General features: G+C 46.5%; 6 protein-coding genes across 6 annotated transcripts; 4 read left to right on the top strand and 2 right to left on the bottom strand.

Annotated features, from left to right (window-relative positions):
• Positions 1–9963: 9963 nt before the first annotated feature.
• N7529_002125 (uncharacterized protein) lies at positions 9964–11791 on the top strand (the record flags this gene model as incomplete). The annotated part of the gene is made up of 3 exons (XM_057237653.1): positions 9964–10640; positions 10683–11718; positions 11771–11791. 3 exons carry the CDS (start codon positions 9964–9966, stop codon positions 11789–11791), a joined length of 1734 nt encoding a protein of 577 aa, XP_057100264.1.
• Positions 11792–14596: 2805 nt separating this feature from the next.
• Positions 14597–14873, bottom strand: N7529_002124 (uncharacterized protein; the record flags this gene model as incomplete). The annotated part of the gene is made up of 2 exons (XM_057237652.1): positions 14597–14760; positions 14789–14873. The coding sequence occupies 2 exons, from the start codon at positions 14871–14873 to the stop codon at positions 14597–14599; spliced, it is 249 nt and encodes an 82-aa protein (XP_057100263.1).
• Positions 14874–15957: 1084 nt separating this feature from the next.
• N7529_002123 (uncharacterized protein) lies at positions 15958–16435 on the bottom strand (the record flags this gene model as incomplete). The annotated part of the gene is made up of 3 exons (XM_057237651.1): positions 15958–15998; positions 16068–16286; positions 16336–16435. The coding sequence occupies 3 exons, from the start codon at positions 16433–16435 to the stop codon at positions 15958–15960; spliced, it is 360 nt and encodes a 119-aa protein (XP_057100262.1).
• A 2375-nt stretch (positions 16436–18810) lies between these two features.
• N7529_002122 (uncharacterized protein) lies at positions 18811–19214 on the top strand (the record flags this gene model as incomplete). Its single annotated transcript, XM_057237650.1, has 2 exons — positions 18811–18894; positions 18942–19214. The coding sequence occupies 2 exons, from the start codon at positions 18811–18813 to the stop codon at positions 19212–19214; spliced, it is 357 nt and encodes a 118-aa protein (XP_057100261.1).
• A 378-nt stretch (positions 19215–19592) lies between these two features.
• Positions 19593–20168, top strand: N7529_002121 (uncharacterized protein; the record flags this gene model as incomplete). Its single annotated transcript, XM_057237649.1, has 1 exon — positions 19593–20168. The coding sequence occupies one exon, from the start codon at positions 19593–19595 to the stop codon at positions 20166–20168; it is 576 nt and encodes a 191-aa protein (XP_057100260.1).
• Positions 20169–21562: 1394 nt separating this feature from the next.
• Positions 21563–21949, top strand: N7529_002120 (uncharacterized protein; the record flags this gene model as incomplete). The annotated part of the gene is made up of 1 exon (XM_057237648.1): positions 21563–21949. One exon carries the CDS (start codon positions 21563–21565, stop codon positions 21947–21949), a length of 387 nt encoding a protein of 128 aa, XP_057100259.1.
• Positions 21950–22852: the final 903 nt, after the last annotated feature.

The following is a 22852-nucleotide window of genomic DNA, read 5'->3' as shown; positions in this document are numbered from 1 at the left end:
TTCCGCACATTTTATGATGCACCGTTCTTGACCCCTTTCATTCAACAAAATGCTTTGACTTCAAAGCCTCCTACGTGACAAGGAAACGATCCTTGCAATGTGCCTAGACCTCGGCAGGTGTTCCGAGTAACCCAACTGAAGCATGTTTCAAACCCAATTGGGCTGGGTTTTGGGCTCAAAGGGGGTGTTCCTGGTGACCCAACTTGGGTTCGCCAAGAAATTATGCAAGATAACGTGATGTTTTGGCAACGTAAACGCCTACGTACACCAGGTAATATTCATATTTATAGATAAAATAATATAATTAGTAGGCCTAAATCGATACATTTACTTAATGTAAGTATATAATTGAGATTTTTTGATAGTTGATAAATTACGCCGCCCGTAGAAAAAATGGTGCACATACCATCTGCAAAAATATCTCTCTTTTGGAGAGCCCGTGTTTTCCACTTACCTCTACAATAATATGCTGTTCAACAATTATAGGAAAGATATAAGCTATTAATAGCTATCGATACTATTGCTTATTAAAGCAAAAAGATATATAAGGTGATACAGGACGTATTAAATATAACTTACGAGTGCAGTGTTTATAAGCATTTTATGACTGCCAAGACCTTCCTGTTTATGAAGATTATGCTAAAACGAAATGACTTGGGTATGTTTTGGATTGGGTTCTAGGCTTAATGAGGGCGTTACGGAACTAGATTTGGGCTCAAGGGGGTTTGGGTTTTGCCGATGTCTATGTGTGACCAGCAAGCCGGATGAGCAGAATCGGTTGACAACAAAGACTAGCGTATTTACAGGGTATTTTGCTGCGAAAACGGCGGAGCGAGCAACATATACCCACCCTAGGCAGCGGGCATTGCCGACAATAAGAAAATATTAATTCGTTCCAAAGTTCTATTCTCTCTCGTGATAATCTTGGAAGTCGGAGAAATAGCAAAAGAAAAAGAAATTTCCCGTTTGGGGATTTGGTTGTGCTGGAGAACTGTTGATCTGAAAATTAGTCCCCAGCAGGTCCGATCTTTTCTCGTTTTGGGTTTTGTAGATTACAATTGGGAATGCTTCCAAAGGTAACGTGGATCCCTGTTACTCCGGTCACCCGCAAAGTAAAATGGATCCCATAGCAACGTATGTTTTTGAACATCAACAATGCCACCAATTCGATCTCAAAAAGCTCAAAGATTGGTTAAACAGGAGGGCCGCCTTCTGTTAGCTATTAGCGTTATAGAAAATTGGAAATACACCTCTATTAGAGCTGCTGCCGAAGCTTTCACTATGCCGCGATCAACGTTATAAGATCGGATGAAGGGTTATAAAAGTCGGGTTATACGCCGCTATCATCGCTATAAATTCTCTAAACCTGAAGAGAAATCGATAGAAGAGTGGCTGCTCTCTCCAAAACCTAGAGGGTTTACCCTTATATATACTATATATCAGGATATGGCTAATTTACTACTAGACCTCGACATTTCCCGTCCATGGGAAATCTTTTTTGTCCATTTCCCATGGACAGTTTCCCATGGGAAATTTCAGCTCCCTATTTCCCTCCCACTCTGGGAAATGGGAATTCCTATGGGTCCCATAAAATTCCCATCCTATGCCAAGCCCTGCACAAATCACCTAAAATGGATGGATAACTTGCTGAGTTTTCTAAATTGTTTACTGTTATTTACGTATGTTTTGGTCACTACAGCATTATATGAAAGTTTTCTTCACTAACCTCTATATATTTTTATAAATCGCCATGTATATAGAGTATTTTGATTATATTTTGTATAATTACTTTAAAATTTTGTCCTTTTAATCAGAGTGTGCACTAAGGTTTGATTTTTAAAGTCAAAGTATTATGTCTTCTATGAAACTATAAAAGATATATATATTTGAATACTAGGTCTATACTCTATAAAACGGATTGAGAACAATACTATTATAGATTAGAGAGTATATTGATCAAGTAAAGTAAAAACATGATTAAGATTATATTTCTTGTTATTCTATTTACTTTTAATAATCAGAAACTATATGTAACGGGCCAGGGCCACGTTGAGGCTCGGGCTTTGCCCGTGCAGACACCGCACCCGATACTGCCGAACGGGTAGCCTGACCGCCCTAGGGAGCACTATACAGCAGTTGACCGCTCCCTTGTTTACGGTTCTCTAAGATTTGGATAAACAGCATGCAGGCACCGCCTAATTGAATCAATTCAGCTGTAGCCCTTCACACCTAGTTAGGCCATGGCAGGCCGGAATTGGCTTTGGTCATTTAGCACAACGTGGCATTCATCAATCACAATTCGATCTAGCCGATGGCCGAGCCGCTGCCTGTTCAAAAACGTCATAAAGTCCTCCGTAATAGCCGATTCGGGCGTGACCAGTACAATGGATGCCTGATCGGCCGGCCGCCGGCTCTCCCATTCCACACATGCGATGCCGAGCTGCCGGCAACGGTGGACGAGATCACCCCGTAGTGCAATTAACGGCACTACGACCACCGTTACCCCTCGGGGGCTGATCCACGCGGGTAGCATAAATAGCAGGCTCTTGCCGCCCCCGGTGGGCATCACAGCCACCACTGGGCTCTGGCCCTGTTGAATGGCAGCTAATGCCGGTGCCTGCACCCCTCGAAGCAGTTGTTACGAGCCAAGTCTTGATGAAAAAGAGTGCATTCAACTAGAATACTAAACATGGGGAAAGAAAGAAAGAAGAAGAAAGAAACAACACGCTGAAACAATTAAGGTAGTGATGCCTGAGGCCTCCAATCAAACAATGTAAAACACGAACTACGAAAGGCGGTGGAACACGGCAGAATCGGTTCAGGATCATTGATCCTGAATTCTTCGTGACAGCAGTAGCCCGTTGTTGCCCATCATCCGTTGCATCTCGGGCTCGATGGCGGCCTGGGCTAGCTGCCACCAGCGCTCCGTGCGGCTTATCTCAGGTTCTTTTTGCCATGGCGAAGGCTGCGCGAGCCCTATGTTACGCACAGCTAACTGGTCACAGTTATGTTAGATAGAATCGGGAGATACTTCTCTGATTTCCTGCAGACTTCCAACCTCAACGATCTGTCTCTCAACCGTACCGTTGCCTAGCAGGCCTTACTGCGGGATGAGTCCTGTCGAGGGTATCGAGGAACGATGCCAGGTAGTGCGCCGAATAGATCTATACCGAAGTATTGGTCTAGTCGTAGTGGTTATCAAGTTATAATCAAGTAAAGAGTCTCTGAAGTTCCAAAGGTATTCACAAGTAACAATGTATGATTGAAGACGAAGAACTAAACTAAGTACATGAAACGAATGTCCTTATATATCCTTCGTGCCTACTCTTCTTGTCGACTCCATGAGCTACCCCCGGGGTAGGTTCATGGGTATCTGCGGGAGTAGCTTCCCTGGATCACGTGGGGCTAACCGTCTCCTAGTGTATTGTGGTAATATCGGAGATGGTGAGTGGAAGGCCGGAAACGGCCTTCTCGCGGTAAGCCTTGTTTGTGTGCGAGTATAGTTCGTAATTACCAACAGGGGGCCAGAAACGGCTCCCAAGTCGAAGTGTTTCTCTGACTCGTACTGGGGGTGCCCCTGTGATCCCCTAAGGTTTCCAGGTTCTGCAACGCCAACACACCCATACCCCATCCTCGCTAGCAAGCGATACAGCAAGTGATCACTACACTTCAGCAAGCATGGATGCGTCAACACTCTCCGCCATGAAGGGCGATAAACTTCGTGAACCAGCTCAATGGAGCACTTGGTATGCAAAAACCAGGCGCTTCGCCCAACTGCGCGCGGTTTGGGAGCTATGCAATCCAGAAGTCAATGAGGATGCACTCCCTAAGCGCAGTACGGAGCCGGTAGAACCAGAATACCCAGAAGACGGAGATGATAAGGAGACCCGCAAGTGGCGAGACCGCTTCGATGTCTATAAGCTTGCTCTCTCGAAGTATGAGAAGCAGACCAAGGGATTGAATGATGTATACGAATATATCTTTACCACCCTTAACAGCAAGTATCATCGCTCCGTCATCACCAAAGAAACCCCGTATGATGTGCTTATAGCGCTGAAAACACGGTTCGCAAGAAGCAACTCTTATAAGGAAGAGCTGCGCGATAAGTGGGAGCAACTTGCATCGCAGAAACCCGGGAAGGATGTCGACCAATAGATCGACAAGTGGGACATACTGCGGCAAGAAGTCATTAGCGTCGGCATTAGGGTTGATGATGAAGATGCAGTACGTTACTTTATCAAGGCTGTGAAGGAAGTCCTGCTAATGTGGTGGCAAGCGGAATACACTGCTGTCATCCTTAATGAAGAGAAGCGTGATATCAATCAGCTTATCGAGTCCTTTCGCAGTATCTACCGCGAAACAGGTGCTAAACCATCACTGTCAGCACCAAAGGCCTCCTTCTTAACCTGGCAAGGGCATGAGGAAGCTTCACAGCAAGTGGCAACAATCTCTGCTGTAAAGTCTAAGAAGCCAAAGCAGACTGCAGAGACCCCGTTTCACGAACGGTCCTGCCTATGTGGAAACACACACCCACGTCATAGAGTAGCAACTTGCTACTACATACGCCCTGATCTGATACCTTCGGACTTCACTATCAGGGAAGCCACGAAGAAAAGAATTGAGAAGCTTCTTACCGCAGAGCCAGAATGGCGCAAGTGGATTAACGAGGAAGTAAGGAAGGACAAAGAACGTTCAACGCCTAAGGAAACGGCGGATTTCACAACGGTACAGCCTAACGTTAGCGCTCATCCACTAATAGTAACACTTGCAACCATACAAGTGCCCTCAGCAGAGAGCAACCGGGTGCAGCAAGTCTATGCTGGCAAACCAGCAGAAAGAACTCCTATCTACCATGTCAAGCCAGTCGATAAGAGAATTGAGCAAATGCCTGATCTTAAAGACCGATGGATCCTTGACTATGGATCAAGTGTGTATGTGTGCAACAACAAGGGCTGGTTCGAAACTATAACCCTATACCAAACAGAGTTAGCAACTGGCAACTCAATCACCAAGGGTGAGGGGATTAGAACAGCAAGACTTGCTATAAGAGATCCACAAACCGGCAAGCAACGAATCATACGTCTTACCAACGCCTTGTATATCCTAGGGTGCCATACCAACCTAGTTTCATATGCAAAAATGAGGCGACTTGGTGTGAAATGGTGTCAAGATACAGATACCATCGTCGACCCAAACAACCTGCAAATCGCGAAATTGCAGCTAGTGGACCTAGATCTATGGGTATTCGACTTGCCAAGCCACAACAGTGTCAATGCGATAACCAGAAAGTCAGAGAGACCACAGAAAGCGAAAGGATCTATAGAACTATGGCATCGCCGTCTAGCGCACATCAGCACAGATACGATTAAGCAAGCTAAGCAAATAGTAGATGGCATCGAGATCACAGAGGATAGCAAGGATAAAGAAGTCAACTCACCTTACCGAGTCTGCAACCTAGCAAGAGCACCTCGACAAATCTCTCGCCGACCAATTAGACGCACGTTTGGAAGATTTGGAAGAATTCATTTCGACCTAATACAGATCCAGCCAGCAGAAAACAGACATAGATGGATGTCACACTTCTATATCGAGGGAGTGCGATTTCACTGGATCATGACACATGAACTAAAGCCAGAGTGTCAGCTTGCTATCGACAAGTTTATAGCACTTGCTAAGAATTGGTGGAACTTGCTAATTAAGGTGTTCATGTATGATAACGAGACTTCGGCAGGAAGCACCGCCGAACGATCCATCTCCAAAGAGGGCATCATTATCTATCACTCTCCCCCGGGACATCTAGAGATGAATGGATACAGCGAGCGTGCAGGTGGAACAATCATCACACGTATGCGTATGCTCATCGTCGAGGGCCAGTTGCCTAAAGGTCTCTGGCCAGAGGCAGCAAGTGCTGCAGTATGGTTGCTGAACCGTACACCCACCTTCGTGAACGATGAGAAACGCTAGATTGTGCCGTGGGAAGAGGTTCGACGCGAATTCGCGGGTAACGAGATGCCGAGAATCAACCTAGCAAACGTTAAATTGTATGGCAGTTTGACTTACTATCGGATACAGAAGCAAGTGCAATCTAATAAGATGGCACCGAGAGCCGAGATTGGCTTTCTAGTAGGCTTCGTGGCATCAAATATCTGGAAAATCTGGTTCCCACATACTAGAAGAGTGCAGGTTGTTAGAGATACGGTGTTTGACGAGAGCCGCAAGTACACACCTAGGTTCGAGCGATATCAACAATTGCCAATGCCAATTATCCAGGAACCATATGTGCTTGATACAGATGAAACCCTCAAGCTTTACCAGCGGATATCGACAGCAAGAAGTCAGGAGGAGCATCAGGAGCCAGAGGAAACGCATCGGGAGCAGCATACAACAACTGAAAACCATCAGCAAGCTGCTCAAACCGCAGATTCTTACCAAGACCAACACCAGCAAGTCGAGCTACCACGTAGCAAACCGTAGGAGGATGAAACCAATACTCCTCAGCAGGTAGAAACCCCACCACAACAAATGGAACGCCATAAAGATATGGCAAGAACCCCATCGCCGACGCTAGAAAGGCGGATTGCATCAGCAAGTCCTACAGAAATCCTAGGTGCTTTCCCAGAAGATGTGCCACTCCCACCAACACCACCAAACGAGGTTTTTGGGTCAGATCAGGGGGTGGAGACGCAGCAGGAAACGCAGCAAGTAGGGGATCAGACCCCTGAAACCGTGGAAACGTCGCAGGATAATAGAGCAAGTGACGATGAAGTCGCACAACAGCTGCAAAGCGAGCTACTACAGCCCACACAAGAGATCTTTGGTGACGTTGATACTACTAATATCATAAGCGGCAAAAGAACCAGGCGAGCAAGGCAAGACAATGACTATGCTGCTTACTCTACGATACAGCAAGAGCCACCAGCAATGCTACATGCCTTCGCAGCAGGGCTATATGCCGAGAAGCCAGAACATCGACGACACCGCGATGACCTCCCTCCTATACCAAGAAACTACAAAGAGGCCATAAACCACCAGTTCTCTGAAGGTTTTATCGCAGCGATAAAACGAGAGCTAGACAACTTGCGCTCAAAGGCAACGTATGAGGTGATAGACCGGCCAAAAGACATCAGCAAGCAAGTGCTTCCTCTCTTATGGACTTATGCATACAAATTTGACCAGGATGGCCACTTAATCAAGTTAAAAGCACGCATCTGCGTCCGCGGCGACTTAGAAACCATCACCTAAGAAGAGAAGCGAGCAGCGACACTTGCTGCAAGGACAGCACGCATGATCTTCTCCCTCATCGCCGCATACGATCTCGACGTTAGGCAGCGCGACGCTGTTACCGCATTCCTGAACTCGCGTTTGGATAAGGAGACATACACATAGATGCTAGAAGGTTTTGGGATACCGGGCAAGTCATGGAAACTACAGCGAGCTCTATACGGTCTACGAATTTCGCCACGCTTATGGCAACAAGAAGCAGCAAGTGTACTGCGAAAGTTAGGTCTCCAGCAAGTGCCGGAGGACCCATGTGTGTTCGTTGGCACCGGAATCATTATATTCTTCTATGTCGACGACATACTTATTGCTTGCTATCGCATAGCGAGAGCAAGAGCAAAACAATTAGAAAAATCACTTGAAGAGCACTGGGAACTGACTGATCACGGAGAAGCAGAGTGGTTTCTTAATATCCGGATCATCAGGGACCGTGCACAGAAGAAGTTGTGGCTTTGTCAAGATAGTTACATCGCAAGCATTGCAGCGAGATATAACTTGACAGAGCGAGCGCCTGTTCTTACACCCTTACCGGTGGAAGAACTACGCAAGTACGAGGGCGTTGCTACACCAAGAGAAACACATCTGTATCAGCAGAAAGTGGGCTCAGCAGGTTATGCAACGACCATTACTAGGGTTGACGCAGCAAAGGCTACTGCTAAGCTCGCGCAATTCCTAATGAACCCAGGACCACAGCACCAGCAAGCTGTCGACAGGGTGATCTGCTACCTTTACTCCACCCGGTTTCTTGCCATTGAATATGCCGCAGGAATCGAAGATATGGAGTCGATCCAGATAGCAAGTGACGCGTCGTATAGGGATCATGAGGATCGGAAGAGTTCTGCTGGATATATCTGCCAAGTGTTCGGCGGGCCAGTAGACTGGAAAGCCAGCAAGCAGCTAACGGTAACGACATCTACTACCGAGGCCGAGCTGCTGGGACTTTCTGAGGCTGGCAAGCATCTCCAATGGTGGAGAAGACTGCTGCAGAATGTTGGCCTTAAGTTATCCCACCCCATCACCATCGACTGCGACAATGAGCGCACGGTTGCACTCATTAACAAGGAGGATGCGGCGTTCGATACGAAGCTTCGACATGTCGATATTCACTATCACTGGGTTAGGCAGGAAGCGCAAGCAGGAAGGATCACCGTCAGATGGGTGCCAACGGCACAGATGGTCGCTGACGGGCTCACCAAGTGCCTGACTCGCCAGAAGCATGAAAATTTCATTCGCTTGCTTAGAATGGCTGATGTAGGTCACCTGATCACCTAGGCCCAGAAGGGAAACAGAGGCTGTTTCTGTGTCTATTACAGAAATGGGCGTTTCAAGGGTCATCTTGCCCAATCTGCGCAAGATGAGGGGGTGTGTCGGAAGCCTGAGAAAGCAGGCCCACTTGTTTGTCGTGTTTGTTCATTATTCAGCAAGTAAATTACACCTATATATAAATTGCCAGAATTAGGGGTAATGGAAACCAGAGTTATTGACATCACCTGATTGGCCAGCACCAAGTTGTATTTCATATTGCTACATGTAAAACTGGGTTTCTCACTAAGCGATACCTTGGCATTATTATGTAATTTACTATTATATACTCGGTGCCTCGGGCATCCAATGAAAACCATCTGATCCTTAAAGTATCACACCCCAGTATTGGATATTGCACGTGATCTGGATGACAGATAGATCGGTTGGCTCTCGGTGGCCCATCAGCAAGCTGCTGCCCCGCATGTAATTGGTGACTAGCATGTCCGTAACACCCTAATGCGCTCTCGGCCCCTCCGTCATCAGCGGACACAAAGCCTAGAAAGCGGTGCCAATCGGTGCTGCTGAGCCGAAACATCTCTCGCCGGTGGGCCGTTGTACCGGGCTGCTCGGTGATCCCGCGGCCATAGATCATCCCGGCCACATGGGATGAATGGGCTGCTTGGAGATCTGCAATATGGCCCATCCATTGCTCGGCATTGATCCCATCTTCGTCATCTTCTTGGGATGCCTCGGCCCGGCTGTCCTGTTGGGTATTATTGGGGAATATGCTCGATGGCCGCATGAATCGTCGGCTGATCCCAATAGCGATGTCTCGGTATGCATGGAGATTGATGGCGTGCCCGTTCAAACCAATAGTGGTTTCTTGTAAGAAGATTACCAGGTCAGGGGTGATCAGCCTGTCAATCCGGTAAGATACGATGATGGATCGGTAATGAATAAGTGGAGGAGCGTCAACGATATAGTATTCTTGTACAGAGACTAATTCTTGTCCCCCAGATATGGGACAGGGAGTTATCCCCTTTTTATGCCCTATTTGGACGAAGCTCCCAGGGACACATTATCTCTGTCGGTATCACTTATTGCGATTCCATCTTCGTTGGTGACACTACGTCCGAATCCTTTTCGTAGACGGAACATTCCCGTTACATGATCGGATCCATTACTCCTCGTCCTGCATAGCCTCGTTAAAACCAACCAGGCAAAACCCTGATGGGAAAAGGCCAAAGGTTGGAAAGAGTGCTTGGCAGTCTTAGTGATCTGTCTCCCATTGTATGGTCCCAAAGACCATTACAGGAATATGATGAATGGCAGCCACTATTAGTGGTTAACGAACCAGTTCCAAACCTACCTGTTTACTCAGATGGTATTTTATGTGAGCAAGGCCCGATGTGCCAGTTTGTTGCCCGGTCAATTGGCACTATGCGTGTTCACTGGCGTGATCATCATAGCTGGGTAGCTCCTATAAACCGGGGCGGACGTCGGCGGCAGCATACTTCATCAGCTGCGGAGCAACAAATCCAGCAATTTACTCGTATCGTCCGATGCCAACGTGCGTTTAATCACGGGCTAGGGTCCCATTATATCCGCGTGCAAACCCTCGGAGCCGAGGCTATTCCCGAGGCCGATTCGCTAGCAATATCTGATCATAATAGTCAGGTGATTGATCAGATAGAAAGAGCATATACCGAAAGAGAAGAGCTCCCCCAGGTGATCGTGGCTAGCCAGCGAGACGAGACGAATCCATGGCTTCGGAGGACCCAGTGGGCCGTCTATCTCCAGGGGATCAACCCGCACGACCTAGTGGACTGTGTCCGAGCCCCCGATCCCGAGTCTGTTGATCAGACCGAGCAAGCTGCATATGCAATTTGGAATTCAATAGCCACTGTAGCTCGCATCAGCCAGTTGATCTGCACCAAAACGAGCAACACGATTCGGTGCGAGGCTGTTCGGACTGAGCGGGATCGCCTGCCACATCAACCACTACAAGCATATATAGATGGTGATAATGTTAAGCGACACACGGTCCCATGGCAGCAGATTCTCATGTTTTTCACGCGCACGCAGGCCCCACATGATTGGGCTAGCCTCCACTACAGGTTTTCCAAACGCCAGCGAGCGGCATGGGCCACATTATAGAGACTAGCCCAGGCAGAGCTTGGTGCCTCACCCATCGTAGGCCAGGGCAGAGCAGGCCATTCCAACACAGGCCTTTCCAACACAGGCCTTTCCAACACAGGCCTTTCCAACACAGGCCTTTCCAACACAGGCCTTTCCAACACAGGCCTTTCCAACACAGGCCTTTCCAACACAGGCCTTTCCAACACAGGCCAGGGCAGGACAGGCCATTCCAACACAGGCCAGGGCAGGGCAGGCCATTCCAACACAGGCCAGGGCAGGGCAGGCCATTCCAACACAGGCCAGGGCAGGGCAGGCCATTCCAACACAGGCCAGGGCAGGGCAGGCCATTCCAACACAGGCCAGGGCAGGGCAGGCCATTCCAACGCCGGCCAGGCCAACACAGGGCATTCCAACACAGGGCAGGCCAACACAGGGCAGGCCAACACAGGCCATTCCAACACAAGGCAGGCTAACACAGGCCATTCCAACGCCGGCCAGGGCAGTGAAGACCTGAGCAGTTCGGACCAAAGCAGTATGCATTCAGGAAGTGATTCCGAGGACCAACAGGACCAAATCACTAGTGAATCTCCCTTTCAGCTCACTCCCCTTGACTCCGCCTGTCTCGACTTTTGCATTGAGCTGTTAAACCACCGAACTAAGGTCGAGGACTATAAGAGCGCGCTCATCTGCGCTAGCGCGGTGCTTGGACGTGGAGAGGCAGGCTGGGGCACTGCCCAGAGCTATCCTCCAATATTGTCTAAAGTGATCAAGATTGCTCGGTTTATAGTGGTCCACAAAGCATTAAAGCTAGACCCAACGGCCAAGAAGATGATCCATCAACTAGCTATGCATCAGATGGCTGGCGAATGGGATACAGAGAGTCCGTTAGATTCACCTGATTTCACGTTTTTAACGCAAACAACGGACGATTCGTTTTACAACGATAACGATAGCCTAGATCAGGGGGCAGCACAGTCATCGCACTTTATTCAGTTTAGCCAGGGCCACACACAGGGCCACCGCCAACGATCATTCCGGGAGTGGGTGACCGAGATGGTCAGCCAGTTTATGGTCCGCGGCACTAACAGTCCAATGCAGTGGCTGTTAGATCTACGCACCTACGGCTTAAAGATCCATTATAACAGCACCACCACAGGCCATGTTGGCTAGATGAACCAAGACCAGCTGTTATATTGTAATGGTCTTTGGGACCATACAATGGGAGACAGATCACTAAGACTGCCAAGCACTCTTTCCAACCTTTGGCCTTTTCCCATCAGGGTTTTGCCTGGTTGGTTTTAACGAGGCTATGCAGGACGAGGAGTAATGGATCCGATCATGTAACGGGAATGTTCCGTCTACGAAAAGGATTCGGACGTAGTGTCACCAACGAAGATGGAATCGCAATAAGTGATACCGACAGAGATAATGTGTCCCTGGGAGCTTCGTCCAAATAGGGCATAAAAAGGGGATAACTCCCTGGCCCCTATCTGGGGGACAAGAATTAGTCTCTGTACAAGAATACTATATCGTTGACGCTCCTCCACTTATTCATTACCGATCCATCATCGTATCTTACCGGATTGACAGGCTGATCACCCCTGACCTGGTAATCTTCTTACAATTCCGCCGCACGCTCCCACTGTTGAACTGCCTCGGCAATTTGGCGCGCTTTCGGCTTCGGCATCCGATGATTCCCGGATTGGAGGTGGCGAGAAACCTCTTTTGGTCGAATACCATATTCACATAGCTTGCATATAATCACGGGCGTGGTTAATGGCTGGTGAAAAAGCTGATGTTCCATTATGGTAGTAGGGGTAAGTAATGAAAGAAAACAGTGAAGGATAAGTAAGATGAAAGTGAGAGGAAAAGCAGAGTGGAAAGGGCAGGCAGTTTAGTGTGAGAAGAATTTTAATATAGGCCGGGCATCGTTTCAGCCCCCGTTACCCCGCCTGCACACACTATATATAGAATACGATGATCGACATAGTGCATTTCGGCCCGGGCTTAAGATTGACAGGTCAACCACTGATTCCCCACATATGCAGGGCTGCTACTAGCCATATAGGCAGGGCCCTTAGCTCACCTAGGCAGGGCACTCAGCTCAGCCCAGGGCATTCATTGGCCAGCCAGGACGGACAGTCATCCCATCTCAGGCCATTCATTGCCCACATAGGCTCAACACGCTATTAGCCACACAGGAAGGGCACTCAGCTCAGCCCAGGGCATTCATTGGCCATCTAGGTCGCCCAGTCATCCCATCTCAAGGCATTCGTTGCCCACACGGGCTCAACACGCCATTGGCCAGCGAGGCAGGGCATTGAGCCTTTCCCAGGGCATTAATTGCTCATATAGCACGGCATTCATTATATGTATATATAACAGTTAGTCTAATATGGTTTGAATGGCATATATGGTGGGAATGCCTGAATAACATGAATGGGTGAGCAACATGAATGGGTGAATAACATGAATGGGTGAATAACATGAATGGGTGAATAACATGAATGGGTGAATAACATGAACGTGGTGAGCAACATGAATGTGGTAAGCAATATGAATAGGTGAATAATATAAATATGGTGAGCCGCATAAATGGCATATATAGTGTGAGTAATATGAAGGTGGTGAAAAAGACTAATGGCTGAATCCCATGAATGGCATATATAGTGTGAATAACATAGATGGTTTGAAAGATATACGATAAGTATGGAGAGTGGTGTTGGCTGTAGTGTGGTGTTAGCTGTAGTGTGGTGTTAGCTGTAGTGTGGTGTTAGCTGTAGTGTGGTGTTAGCTGTAGTGTGGTGTTAGCTGTAGTGTGGTGTTAGCTGTAGTGTGGTGTTAGCTGTAGTGTGGTGTTAGCTGTAGTGTGGTGTTAGCTGTAGTGTGGTGTTAGCTGTAGTGTGGTGTTAGCTGTAGTGTGGTGTTAGCTGTAGTGTGGTGTTAGCTGTAGTGTGGTGTTAGCTGTAGTGTGGTGTTAGCTGTAGTGTGGTGTTAGCTGTAGTGTGGTGTTAGCTGTAGTGTGGTGTTAGCTGTAGTGTGGTGTTAGCTGTAGTGTGGTGTTAGCTGTAGTGTGGTGTTAGCTGTAGTGTGGTGTTGGCTGTAGTGCCAAGTCTTTCCTGCCCCCCATCAAAACATCTCCCATTTTTGATCACCCTCCACCCCGCATATATATGCTCATATAGTCTAGAAAGTAGCTCAGATATATTTAACACTCTATATTATAACCTCTACAAATTTCAGATCTATCAGAGGCCTATAGCCCTCGGCAGTGGGGGTGCGCAGTTTACCTGAAGTCAGGATGCGACCCGCTTATCTTATCGCAGTGACCAAGTGGCAGCCTCAGGCCCCGGTCGCACTTCCAGATTCCCGCACCCCATCAAAACATCTCGAAAAACCCGGCATTTTCAATCACCATTTTCTCGACAATCGGACGGCTGTGTAAGCTCCGATGCGAATAGGGGCAAATTCATATATGTCATTTTAAATTCCTAAATTTTCAGAGCGATCTGAGCCCTCTAGACCAAAGGAGTCTAACGACGGACCCACTTTTCCTCCCATAGTAAAGGGAAAACCCTAACCTGGAGTCTTTAAGACTCCAGGTACCCCCGTGGGATAGGGCATTGGGTCGCAGCACGGACCGGGTATAGATTGAAGTTTCTGAGTGCCAGGGTATCAAAGCGTGGGTGCAGGACAGATTTTAGGTCTATATGGTTGTGGTTGTTGTAAGTCGAGTTCGAGTGCTCCGTACTGGTTTCTAGATTGCAAGCGCAGTCGAGGTGATAGAATAGCAAAAAATATAAATTCATGACATCAAAAGTGAAGATCCAAATCATCAGCTCTCTGGGGCTATCACAATCATTATGATCTAAGGAAAGCTAATGCTTGATATCATTGCAAATATGCACGATTAGCATCTCAAGTGCTTTTCCAGTTAATAAGCTTGGTGTCCTCCACACTCAGGGCTATCGACATCCAGGGCGCATGCAACGGCGCGGGCATCAAGCTCCTCTCGCTTGTAAGCTTGGTGTCCTCCACACTCAGGGCTATCGACATCCCGGGCGCATGCAACAGCGCGGGCATTAATGGAAGCATGATCTAGGATAAATTTAGCGTCTGAATCTACAGCTCATGATGTAGAGGACAGTACCGCTAATTGGTGCGGCAAGGCACAAGTATGGCAAAGCCAACAGAAGGTGGGCAAAGTGCATCTTGTCAGATGTTGTTAAGGAAATTCAGATTCGAGTGCGTAGGTCAATTAGGGAGGGGTTGAAAGAGTCGTGAAAGGTTGGCATTGGACTTGGAATGGACATTGAATTGGCTTTTATAGATAACAAGGTTGTATACAGCCGACTGATCCTTAGTGAATATGCTGTATTGTTGAACTCACCGTTCAGCATCTCTATCTAGACTCACTCACCCCGCTTCCATCCCACTCTCTCTACGCCACTTTTGATGATTTGTGCCGCATACTGTCGTATTTGATTAATTTCGTCTTTGAATATGTAGGCTAGGTAGACCATACGTTTTCTATCCACACATGTTTCTCCCTATGCCTCTTGGAGATGCTCTGCTGAGTTAAAAATTGTTATCAAAGACCGGGAGGCATACGGAATCTACTAATGCACAATCTAGTGCAGTGCCTAATGCAGTGTCTAATGCAGTGTGAGTACTACCTGGGGCCAGGAAAAGCTCAATGACCGTCGGGCTCCGGCGAATATCTTTTCATCTCTCTTGATTTCAAATCTCTCTCTTGATTTCAATTCAATCATTGATTTTTGCTTACTAGCATTGCAGGTGCCGGAAATGGACGTGCCGCTTGCAACGTGTCAGATGATTGTGGAATATTAGAGTGATTCTACCCCTGTCTTATAGTGTCAAACGTCTCTTTGAAACACCTATGATAGATAACTACTTTTTTGAAGTATACTCTATACTAGAGGCTTGAGATGGCGTCTGTTTGCTACCAATAAAGAGAACGGAGAGAGCCATGTGAGTGGCCTGGTAAAATCTCGTATTATCTTAATTAAAAGCTCCTAAAGTTTGAAATTGGAAACGTGTTCCCTCACGGCAAGTTCATTCCACAAGAGAGCCTGGGGAGTAGAGGTGGGTTGCTAATGCCCATAAGAAAGAAAAAGAAAACGGAAAAAAGGCTACGCTTCTGGAAGATTTTATTGAATTCAAAATTGCCGTAGCTATTGTGATATAATTCTTTATTTTGCAAGAGAAAATCAACTTGCCATATCTCAAAAAAAAGAATATTAGGCTCAAATGCTCACCATAAAATGTATGCTATCAGGGTGAATTTCCACTGACGGTGTAATTGAATGGGCTTGCTGGGGTTGAAAAGATCATTTAGCATCACTTCGGTCTTCTCGTTTCAAGGTATAGTATATATTTCTTACGTAGTTCGGGGTGATAATCTGGATGACGGATCAAATCAGGATCAAATCCATTAAAACTGTTCGCCAAAACCCATTCCTCGATAGACTCCCAATTCGCACATTTATGCACGACCTCAAAATTTGGCCATGGCTTGGGATAATTTGGGATCCAGTCAAAGGTGTTGATAGACAAATCCGCGTTGCACATCACATACTGCCGTAATCCATCCAAGCAGTGGTCTTTGAAGAAATCAGCTTGCATAAAATCAATGATAGTGACAGGACTTACCAATGTGCTGGCCCAGATTTTCCTCCGTGGAATTGTAGTGGTCTTGGTGAATGTATCTGCGCACCCATCTCTGTGGGATATCTTTATCAGCGAAAGCCATTTTAAATCATGAGTACTATATTGAATACATACCAAGCAATGTAGCTGATGATACACGTCCAAAGCAGCCATATACCCCGATCCATCTTGAAGCTCAACAGACGTCCGATTGATTCTGTCAAGTGATTCCTTATCCACTAGAATAGCAGCAGACGGATGAAGAAGCTTATTCCATGCCTCCTCTAATCCCGGTCTGGGTGGTCCTTTGAACGGATTTGTTATCTCAAGCTGATTTTGGAAGGTTCTCAATTCCCACTTGAGCGCCTTCGATGCTGGGCCTAAGGTCCGATGTTAGCAACAATCAGGTGAACAAACAATATCAAACTCACTGTAAGCACGGGAAAATTCGGGGTCATCTGCCTTTGGACAACGAGATTGTGAACGGTCCCAGAAAAGAAAGAAAATGGTGGTGTAAATGGTAAAAACAAAAAGTTGGATGAGCCATGGCAAACATTGCTCGTAGGGGCTTCTTTTTGGTGAACGAATATGCTTTTCAGCATATTCGCTTTCTTCATCTACGAATAGCGAATTTGATCTCGTTAGGAGGAAAGGACTTTCTTCTATCAATTCACTTTGTAAATGTGTCATGGTGTGAAAATGAACCATACATTGGTAAGAATGCGAATAAAGATAGGAATTTTGAAAGGGCTGACTTCTGGGAAAGTGAAGGGGCGCGAGGCGGGACGTGAGATTTCTTTCCCCTCATCTCAAAACAACCCCGCTTATGCCGCGATATATCGAAATGAATCGCACCTTGTAGATAGGCATGGCAAATCCCCGAGGTGCATGGTAGCTGCATAGTCAACTAGCTGAATCGTCGTGGCAAGGGTTACACTGAATCCGGCCCCCTACTAGGCTTCCGCAGGACCCAGGTCTGGGTCCAAGTATTGGACCCAGCCCCAGACCCAGGCCGGGTCTGGGTCGAGGCAAGGTAACCCGGACCCGACCCAGGACCCAGGCTGGGTACCCATTGGGGCCCCAGGAAAACCCAACTTTGCATAAATTCAAGTTCTTGGCGTTCATAATCCTGCTAACTAATCAATATGTAATCTTGGTATCTTTTGCTGTTTGTTGAAAACCATCATGAATGGACTTATAAGATCGTAATATTACTTATTTTAAACAAAATAATAGCTTATATAGATTATTGATATATTCTTTTAAGTTAATAATGAGTTAGAATATATGAATCTTCTATCTATGGTGATGCTATAGTAATTGGGTGGTGTTATACCTTCAAAGTTATCAGAAATATATTTTGAATCTAGCATCTAATACGTGTCTCTCTTAACTACCTTGAATTTTCTAATTAACTAACCTTTAATCATCTAATAGAGAATATAGAGTGTAAAAAAAATATAGAACACATCATTTCATGATTTACCTCACATTCCAATCTAGGAAAAGTATTCAATATCACTCTATATGCCAGTTTAATCGGGGGTGGGCCCCATGATAAAAGCTCTGTGCTAGGTTGAAATTTTTTGAGATCATTTTGCGGAATTGGGGTGGGAACTGGGTCATTTCTAGGTCTTACTGGGTCTTGCTGGGTTTTGCTGGGTTTTGCTGGGTTATTGCTGGGTTATTGCTAGGTTATTACTGGGTTATTGCTAGGTTATTACTGGGTTATTGCTGGGTTTTGCTGGGTTTTGCTGGGTTTTGCTGGGTTTTGCTGGGTCCGGCTGGGTCTTGTTGGGTCCCGTTGGGTTATACCTACTTCTACCCGCTATGCCTACCAATTAGATAAAAGTTATATATTTACTTTTGACGAGTAAACTTGTGCTACCAGCTCTCTACTAGCTACGAAACTGCTATATCTTCTAAATCTTGTAGGTATTACCTTCCTTTCCTGCCCCTTACCTTCTCTAACATTTATTATTCATTCATGTCCTTACTATGTCCCAGAGTCAGCGATCCAACTTTACATCATCTATCTATGATGATAGAGATTTAGGCAATCTTAGTTACCTTACCTCTTCGAACCACCTAGGCACCCCTGATCCATCTATCAACCAGCAAACATTCGACCTCGAGTCCATCGATCCTGAATTTCTTCGTCCAGTTATTCCTTTAGCACCCCCAACCTCCCTAATACGCGTTAGACCTGATCGGCGAAAGGTGTACGTTCTTTACGACGACATGACTCATACTGAATGGGTAGATTAGTGGCTACAGACCGATTTTGGAATAAAGAAGAAGATACACTGGGATTCGAGCCACCAGGCTGAAATATAGAGCAAATTCGACCAGGTTACACATGCTATAGACGGAGCGCCAAAGGTTATGTGTAAGAATTGTGGCCAAATTCTTGAGCACCCTTATATTCTCCATACTCGTGCAGCCGATCAGAAAGCACAGTATCATGGCACATCCTCTATGTCAAAGCATATTAAGAGTGCTACATATCAAAAGGCCAAGCGTGGACCTACAGCAGAGATAACAAAGTTTCTCAAAAAAGTGGTACGTTCTCTAGAATTTTTAAGACTTGCAATTCCTGAATTTTCTAGGATTACAATACGACCATAGCTCCTTTCTCACAAGAAGTGTGGGAAGAGGAGATTTTATCATTCTTATCTCTAAATCGACTCCCATTTCACCTTGTTAAGCACCCTAAATTTCAGAGTCTAATTCAGATGGCTCGTAATTCCCAATCTACTCCACTTATTCCCTCTGCGGATACGATTCGTCGCCGGCTACAAACTTTAGTTAGTAGTCGGCAAAAGCGTGTGCTTAAGCTACTTCCAGCTAGCTCAAAGATTTCTATCGCCCTTGATTACTAGACGTCTCCATTTTCATAGGCATTTATAGCTATTACTAGCTACTTCATTGATCGTGATTAGGTGTATCGGGAAGTACTTTTGGATTTCAAACCTATTCATAGGACACATTCTAGTGCAAACCTAAGTAATGCCCTAATAGAAACCCTTCTTATGCATGGAATTGAAGACCGGGTATTTGGCTTGATAATAGATAATGCATCAAATAATAAGACCCTCGTCGAGAACCTCCAGCAAGTTCTAGCGGAGGGTGTTATCATCATTCGAATCCCTTGCCTAGCCCATATTATTCAGCTCAGTCTTAACCAGCTTCTTAGGCATATTAAGGCAGTTCCCAAAAATGATGCTACGGAAACAAAGTGGACTGACCAGCAATCTAGAATGGCGCAAGAGAACGCACAACAACACCAACGAGGAATCTGTTCTACACTTAACAAGATTCGCTACCTCGCAATTTACATCAACGCTAGTCCTCAGCGCCGAGAGACATTCTACGGCTTCCAGACCCAAAAAGTGAAGCTTGTCCCGATCCAAGATGTAAAGACCCGATGGAATTCCACATTCCTTATACTCCGTCGCGCAAAGAGACTACAGTCTTTCTTTAACCCTTTCTGTGAAGAGTACGCTCGTCTTGATCTACTACCAGACGCTGAAGAGTGGCGCCAAATCGACTATCTTCTTTATATCACAGAGCCATTCTTTGATTTTACTTTACAACTTTCAAAGACCCGGGATATCACTGCATATTATACTTTTAAGATCTATAATAAGCTCTTTGAGCATCTTGAGAAATCCACAAAGCAGCTAAGGCGAAAGCGTGTTCTATGGAAGACTGAAATGCTTGATACGCTTACAGTAAGTCGATTAAAACTCGATGAGTATTACGCACAGACTGATCATGTTAGAGGGCATATCTTTGCGATCTGCACAATGCTTGCACCTATCAACAAGTTTTAATTCTTCCTTACCGATGATTAGGACCAAGAGTGGCGTGACCAGTATCGAAAATCATTCCAAAAGGCTCTTACACCATACCAAGCTCAACTTTCCGATAGTCTAGAGTTAGTGCCCTCGAAGGATCTACCTAGATCAAGCTCGAAGCTTGATAAAATGTTAAATGGTAGTAAACAACAGCCAACGGGAGTCATAGATAAGTTAACACAATATCTTGATAGTGGTTAGTGAAGCTTGATATATTACCTTTGTTCTTTACTAACTATTTAATAGACGTTGTTGATATCCGCCCGCTCAGCTTTTAGAGAGATAATGAACATCGCTTCCTAGCAATTACTGCCCTTGCAAGAGACGTCCTCTCAGTGCCAGCAACAGGTGCTGGTGTAGAGAGACTCTTTAATACGGCCCGAGATGTCTGCCACTACCGTAGAGGAAGAATGAAGTCTGAGACAATTCAAGAGCTTATAATGTTTCTCTACACTTCAAGATTCGACCTTGAAGAGCAGGATGTAAAGCGCCTCGAAGAGTTCTTCACTCGAGATGAGATTGAAGCAGTAAGAGAGGAGAAAGATGAGAAATATAATGAGATTATGATAGAGCCAATTAGTGATACTGAAGAGCCTGATGAGTTAGAGAAGGATGTGGTGATAGGTGAAGTTGAGGATAAAGCCTTAGACCCTCAACTGCCAGATAATAGTACGCAGCTACGAGTAGACCTGGCTTTGAACCTCCGCATGGGTCCCTAGCCCGGAACCTCGAACCTCACCTCTTGAGGTGAGGTTCCAACCTTACTAACCTCCAACCGCCCATTAACCTCCAGAGGTTCTTTGAGGTTCAACCTCCATCGACCCGCATGAACCTGCATATACATAATTTCTTGACGCCTTTCCTCTTTTGGCTGGATAAAATTGATGATTCATCTCTGTTTTTTACAGCTGTTTCGTTAACCAATAGACTTTCCACTGAATACTTTATCAACATAATGAATTATAAAGATATATTCATTGAAAAGTAAATAGGAGGCGTGGTCACCTACAAATTATAGGTAATATTCGATGATATCGACGTGGTGGGTTGTCAATAGAGGTCATCGATAAAAGGGAGTAGTTTTATTGGGGTTGCCTCACAATGCCCATAGCCTCACGTGATATCTACACCGACATTACTGAGGGCCTCTTCCTCCTACAACTGCCTCACGAGTTCAGTTGCTTGCCTCTGCGGGTAGCTCGTCATCTCTCACGCAGTCAAGTCTTGATTTTGTTTCACGTCCTTCTCCAGGACAACAGCACCGATAGGCTTTGACTATATCGCTCTCCACCATAACGTTCAGCCAGTCTAGCAGTGCCACTCCTGCCCCGCTCGACTCCGCTTGGCCGCCGGCCCACATTTGGGAAACCATGGGTACGGCAGACCGTGCCAGCTGGCTAGGACAGATACAGAGAGACCGGGCTAGGCGCCTTGAATTGGATGTAGCGGAGACCGACCTCCGCCGCAGAAGGCCTCGTGTGGACCTTCAAGATGATGATACTCTCGAAGAAAACCGTGAGCCACTCCCCGAAGTTAAACCACTCATCGACATATTTCCTGGTGTCTCCGCCGCCCTTCTTACTCGCGTCTTTGAGAGGAAGTTGAAGGCGACTGAACTCATACGCTTTAAAGAGAAGTTAGTCACCGAGCTAGATCAGGAGGACAGAGTCTTCAAGATGACCGAGTTGGGAGGCACAGTAGGCTTCAAAAAGGCAGCAGCGTCGCTTAAGGACTGGGGCCCCAACCCTCAAATATAGACAACCTGCTTTCTTGCCTATCTGGCTGTTGTAGGATATCTCTTCGGCGAAAAACATCCTAAAGCAGTTCCTAATCTACTCATGTTTATGAGGCAGATCCTGGACTTCGCTTAGACTTATCAGTGGTCAGAAGCAGTTCTCCCACTTGCCCTTAATTTCCACCAATACATGATGGATAAAGGAGAGTTATCGACGGACAGCTACCTGGTCACGGGCCCATTTCGCGAGAAATACCTCCGCCACAATCTCACCGTGTCTGCGAAGTCACCAACAAACCCTCTAACCCGGCTTCGTCAAGCTAGGAATACCAGATCTTCGAATAATGAGACAGAAGTTTGCGATAAGTTCAACTCGACAGGGTGCTCCTGGGAAGGCTGTAAGAGACGTCATAAGTGCACGGCATGCGGCCTAAGCGAGTATGGCGCCTCCTCCTGCCGCAAGAAAAAATAGCAAGTGACAATTCTTGAGAACTGCACCAATATCACCGACAACGTTGTTCTCAATCCCCTATCCCTAAGCCTCATACCATAGGGGCAACCGCCCCGACCAAACACTGCTGTTCAATACCCCGTCTTTAACCTAGAGCTCCTAAGGCTACAGTCCTCTCCGTCGCCACTGTATGCGCAAGCCTGGAGCAATCTTCTACGCTACTATCCGGGCGATCTCGGGTCCACTATCGCTGGCATTCTGACCTACGGTGCTCAAGTCGGTTATAGGGGCAAGAAGCAGTTTCGCCACTCCTCCAACCATCACATACATGAACCCGACATGATCACAGCCAAACTAGTAGAGGATCTTAGCCTCGGTCGTGTTCGGCTAGCCTCTAGGTCCTCCTTCGTTTCACCGCTTGGTTTAGTCCCTAAGCACGACGGGGGATGGCGCCGTATCCATGATCTATCCTGG

This window comes from Penicillium soppii, assembly GCF_028829465.1.
Source record: "Penicillium soppii strain IBT 18220 chromosome Unknown utg000003l, whole genome shotgun sequence".
NCBI lineage: Eukaryota > Fungi > Ascomycota > Eurotiomycetes > Eurotiales > Aspergillaceae > Penicillium > Penicillium soppii.
The sequence above is the reverse complement of the archived record's forward strand: the minus strand, read 5'-3'. Positions and strand labels throughout refer to the sequence as shown.